Source organism: Amphiura filiformis, chromosome 14 (genome assembly GCF_039555335.1).
Source record: "Amphiura filiformis chromosome 14, Afil_fr2py, whole genome shotgun sequence".
NCBI classification, from domain to species: Eukaryota; Metazoa; Echinodermata; class Ophiuroidea; order Amphilepidida; family Amphiuridae; genus Amphiura; species Amphiura filiformis.
This window is the reverse complement of record NC_092641.1, coordinates 57,911,104-57,916,747: the sequence shown is the minus strand read 5'-3', so window position 1 is coordinate 57,916,747 and position 5,644 is coordinate 57,911,104. Positions and strand designations below refer to the sequence as shown.

The following is a 5,644-nucleotide window of genomic DNA, read 5'->3' as shown; positions in this document are numbered from 1 at the left end:
GATATTTTGATAAAATATCTCAAAACCTTTTAACCCTATTCTATTCCCCCCTACCAATTTCGTGCCATATGGCACGAAATGGCTTAATATGCATTTAAAAAATTATTTACACAAATAAGGTCTTATCTTTGGAACAGTTTTGATAATTTATCACTTCTCTATCAACAAAACACCTTTTTTCCTAATATAACTACCATTAACACATCATAAAATGGTTTAAAATGTTGGAAACATGCATATTTTAACCATTTTTAGGCCAAATTTTGCCCTAAAAATAGCCCCAAAATGTCCATAAACTTTTAAATATATGGTCCAAAGTAATTCGGATTTCTTTTTATTATAATGTAGAAACACGGCAGTGTATTTAAAACGGCATAAAAATCCCACATTGATGTACTCATACAATTCGAAAATGTAAACCAAAATAATTTTTTCATCATATTTGGCTGTGAGCTCATTAATTATTCATGAGCTAATTTGCATAAAATTTACATAATTAAATATTAATCTTGTTTTTCTCAAAGCTTAAAGTCCAAGGTTGTCAATGGTATGCCACTTATTGTTTTTTACCCAACCAATAACACTGCAACGCAGTAGTTAATATGATACCTCCACACCACTCAAATATACCACTTTTGTGGGGTAATAGAATAGGGTTTTAATGTCTATGGCTAGCACGCAGAGCATATTATGTTAAATTCCCGAATTTCAAATACCAAATAAATCTTGACGTACCATCCTCAGTCAATTCTAGACCAATCCAGAATGGATATGGCGAGCCCCAAGCCAATGTAGCCTGAGTCCTTAAAAACAAAGCTTCTTCATCAGAGTGGACACTAGCCAATGTACTAGCTCCATATTCACTTTGGCATGCATAGTTTGCCGAGTCCCAATCAGTTGCTGCAGCGTTTTGTGGGAAATAGTAGCAGGTGTCGTTCCAACGGATTGAACCATCATCAGGACAGTAGCCATATTGAGGAGGACCAGGTGATGGTCTAATCTCTTGACATAAAAAATTGGAATTAGATTTTGGGAAATCAACAACATATATCATCTGATTTATATAGGTAGTAATGAATTATCCAACATTAAACTATTCAAGAAATAGGACGTCCCAAACTAAGAAATTGTCATTCTCAACTTTTTTCAACTAGGCAAAATTAGAAAGCATCTCAACTATTCTGTGGTAGAGAAGAATATGTGAATCAGCGCCCTTGGATCATTTCACAACAAAGGTAGGATCCATACCAGGAATACCAGCAGGTGTGTCTTGGTTTTGGGTAGTGTGTGGATGTGTGATCATTGCAACATCAAAATACAAGAGAAGTGGATTTGGGCACATTACACGCCATGCTTTCAATTTTACATTTTACACTTGGGGTGTGAACTTTCTTTGAGTTTTTTTTTTTTTGGGGGGGTGAAATTTTCTGTTGGGGACTGACTTAGCAAAACAAATTATTTGAGGGGTTCAACTCCCCCTAACATCCCCATTGGTCATTGACGTCAGTGCACCAAATTTCATTAGGCGCATCTTAAAATTGTCAGGATTCCAATATCAAATGTCAGGACTGCCCATGGCAATATATTGGCGAAACTGAATGATCCTAGGCCTTGTCCAAGCAAGTTTCTGAGTGTCGCCAGTAGGGGCCTACATAAGAGTGGCCAAACACACATTTGACCCGAAAGAAGTGAACATTCATTTTAGACTCTGGCATCAAAAGGTACCAGGGGAGTGTCAAGAAGGCTATTTATATTACTGCAACCAAACCGGTCCTCAATAAATACTTGGGACGCCACTCCATCCCGCCCACCTACATGAAGATAGTCAGGTCATGTAACTCTCATGAGCCACAAAAATTCCATTGTTAAATTTCTTTGCTGTGTAAATAAGATTTCAAAGTTTTAGGGGCCTGAGCTTTCGATCCTAGCAGGATCTCTATCAAAGGCAAAGTGACAAGACAACACACAAACATGCATATATATAGTGACATGGACATAAAGGAAAGGGAAATTAGCAAGATAATAGAAGACATAAGTGTTTATTGGGAAATATCAATAGGGCAGGAAGTGGGATGTCATGAATGGAAGTAAGGGGGATAAGGATATGAATGAAGACAAAAGGCTGAATAGAAAAATGAAAATGAATGGTAAAAATACAACTACATGAACATATAACATAATGATAGATGTAAATAGGAAATAAAAACTAAAATAATTAAGTGGAGGGAACATATTTTAAAATGATTAGGGAAAAAAAATTATTATATATAAAAATAATATATATATATATATATATATAAATAAGGGGTGGCAAAATATTATGATGATGAAAAACAAGTTAGTCATTTCCTTCTTGGATGTTGAGACCGTGTGGCTGGATGGTACGAAGGCGCTTCATCCAGATTTTCTCCCTGCTGACACGGACGGTGTCGGGGCGGTTACCTAAAGACTCAATGCCCTGTAGGATCATGTCGGAGATGGAGTGGTTGGGGAGGTTAAAGTGATTACCAACAGGGGTGTCAAGCTTCTTGGTGTTGACAGTGGACCTGTGTCCATAAAACCGCCTTTTAATTGCAGTCTTAGTTTCTCCCACATACTGTATACCACAAACTCTGCAAGAAATGAGATACACTACATTAGATGTGGTGCAGGTGATGTTGCCCCTGATCCTGTGGGAGGAATTGTTGGAATTACTGGTGACAGAATCCCCTTCTTGGATATGGTCCTTGGAAACAACACACCTGTTGGAATCACATGTGAAAGTACCCTGTTGTGTGGAAGGAATAGTATCAGAAAGAGGGGGGACTTCAGCTCTCACCAGAAGATCTCTAAGATTGCGAGGACGTCTTAGGCCAGGATGGGGCTATCGGGAACTGCTCGTTGTAGCCGATCTGAGGTTTGAAGTATATGGCGATTGTCATTAGTGATGCTGCGTAGAGGAGGGAGGTTAGGATGAAAAGTGACCACAACAGTGATTGTTGAGGTATTAATGCTTGACAGGATTAGCCTCTGACCAGCTAGTACACAGTGCCGCCGATAGCCATTACGGACCCGGGGGTAAAATGAACGCACGGGCCCCTTAGGTCTCTTTTCTTTGCTTTTATGGGCCCATTAAGGTATGTTTTCTTTATTTTACGGGCCCCTAGGACCCCGAGCCCGGGGGTTACGCACCCTTTAACCCCCCCATGTCGGTGGCACTGCTAGTACACTCCTCCACTGTTAGTGTGATCATCCACTCACTCCATACAGAGAAAACCAACTGACGTGCCGCGAAGGCGGAGGATACGTTAGTAATATGTATCTTATGTGGCCTTTGCATTGATCAATATCAAATACCCCTAGATACAAGAGTGGATACAAAATATGTCACTGTGCACTATACACACGAACATCAATAGTGATTTTATTGTCCAACCGTCAATCAAACTAGTTTAGTTCTCTTCAATACTATTGAAGAGAAATATTATTTTGTATCCAATCCTGCATTTAGGGTCCCCAATATTGATCAATGAAATCGACCGTGTATGGGCCACATAAGGTCCAGCTTTGTTGTACCGATTGACCCGACATTGACCCATATGAACTCTCATCCTCCTGTCCAAGATTCCAAATTATATTCTCATTGCATCTGTAGCAACAAGAATAATTAAATTTATTTACCCTACCTTGTGTTGTTTTACAGAAGTATGCATGTGGTACTGTACAGTCAATATCATTCCAACCACTGAGTGTCATGGCAGCACATCCATCTTCTGTTGGTTCATTGCGGTACCAATCAGTGTAGGTAAGAGGCCAATCATCAAGCCATTTATATTGATGTTGCTGCAAATATGAAATATGCAAATTATATACAGGTCAAAGGCGGTAATTTTGAAATTGAGATAATACACAGTAAAAGACTAGCAAGATAAAAGCTCATAAATTGGTAGGCTAAAATACAGAGCAAAAATAGCGTCATGGGGTGACTACTCTGCAAACTAGTACACTAAGTATGTTTAAAGGATATTCTAGGTGGTATGCTTGATTTATACAGGCCTAGCTGATGATGATAATAACTCAATCATGTCAATCATCTCACATGCAAATTGACCACATATAGTTGTTCCTCGTGAAACTTATTGTTTGTGAAATCTCATCATCTGTCACTATCATGACTATTGATGTAACTTGATTGTTCATACGTTACTATGTCATGTATGTGATGAAACCAACGACATAATGTCGAAGCAAAATTAATTTGCCAATTGAAAAAAAAACCAAGTGTTAAAAAAGCTGTGAATAAAAATTCTGGGAAAAATATGCAGACTGTAGACTGAACACCATCAGAAGATTTGATGGAACAAATAGATTGAAACCCCCTGACTGCCCTAGTCTACCCTGGAAGCACCCATGAGAACCCTGTTTGCTTCGCTTTCTGAGGCATTGAATTTTACTGTACAATGTATAGTGTACATGTACTAGACCGGACTGGACCAGAGCAAACCAGACCAGACATAACAAAGACATGAAATTAAAATTTATAGTTGCAAATACTCACATCATCTCTTGCCAAGCCTATCCAAATATTCTCAATCTTGTTGTAGTGCATCACGGTTTCACCAAAAGCAAGCTCATATCGATCTGGGAAAGAGGCTAATACGGCACCCTCGGACTCGCAATCTGCTTGAGCATCTGCAAAGCTCTTAAAATCTGTCACAAACTTGTAGCACGAGAGGAAGTATGATTGGTAGCCTTGTTCCAAACAAAGATTGTGTGGATTGGGGTCCCACTGAGGGTCAGGCGGCATTTGACACATGTAGGCATTGAACTCATTGGTGCAAAATACTGATAACCATTCACCTAGTCTGTCTGGGTCATTTAACATCTTGATGCATACGTCAAGATTCTGAGAAGCAGAAAAACCATAAATTAACATATAATAATATCTCCACAATAATAAATAATGATAATGATGATGATAATAATTATAAGTGATTAAACACTTAGGTCCGTATGCACAAAACAAGACGAGGTCTAACTTTAGGCCTGGTCTAACTATTGAGATCAGTCTTACGGAGAAGGAACTTTTTGGCACATACCTTATTCTACATTATTGTAGATCTTATTAAGGGCGAATTCGTGTAGCTTAATATTAGATTAGCAGTTCAACTTTTGTACTTTCCTATTAGTAAGGGAGGAAAAGAAAAGATAAAATGATCCCACCCTAGTTCTAACCTCCATAGTTACCCCAGGTCTAATGTTAAACGTTATTGTTAGACCACGTCTAACTTATTGTGCATACAGACCAAAGTACAAGGCTAAATTCAATTGATTTAGCTAGTCTTTGTTACGTAAAGAAGGGAACTTTGAAAGGAGGGTTGTTGACCTAAAAATCAAGCTAAATACTGCTTTTGCAGATCCGTTCACTAGATCAGCAAATGAGGGGATTTTTACCTATACCAATTTAAAACCAATAACATTAAACTCGGGCCGATTCGGAAACTACTAATTTGATCTGTTTTTCTCTAGTTCGTACAACTTTTACCAATTCATTTGATAAAAATGGCCCATCTATAGGCCAAGTAAAAAGGGTCATATACCAATGGCTGACAATGTGACCCATGTTTGCAGCACATACCCGAATGGTCATTTATATCTCCCTTCA

General features: G+C 38.4%; 1 protein-coding gene across 1 annotated transcript; it reads right to left on the bottom strand.

The window, feature by feature from the left end:
• Positions 1 to 688: 688 nt before the first annotated feature.
• LOC140169525 (macrophage mannose receptor 1-like) lies at positions 689 to 5,220 on the bottom strand. The gene is made up of 4 exons (XM_072192786.1): positions 5,215 to 5,220; positions 4,538 to 4,885; positions 3,666 to 3,822; positions 689 to 1,002 (listed from the first exon to the last, which is right to left on the bottom strand). The coding sequence occupies exons 1-4, from the start codon at positions 5,218 to 5,220 to the stop codon at positions 689 to 691; spliced, it is 825 nt and encodes a 274-aa protein (XP_072048887.1).
• Between the last annotated feature and the right edge of the window lie 424 nt (positions 5,221 to 5,644).

Coding starts and splice junctions, on each gene's coding strand:
- LOC140169525 (XM_072192786.1), bottom strand. Junction 3,823..4,537: donor TAGGCTTGGCAAGAGATGAT/GTGAGTATTTGC, acceptor TCATATTTGCAG/CAACATCAATATAAATGGCT. Junction 1,003..3,665: donor CTTCTGTAAAACAACACAAG/GTAGGGTAAATA, acceptor TTTTATGTCAAG/AGATTAGACCATCACCTGGT.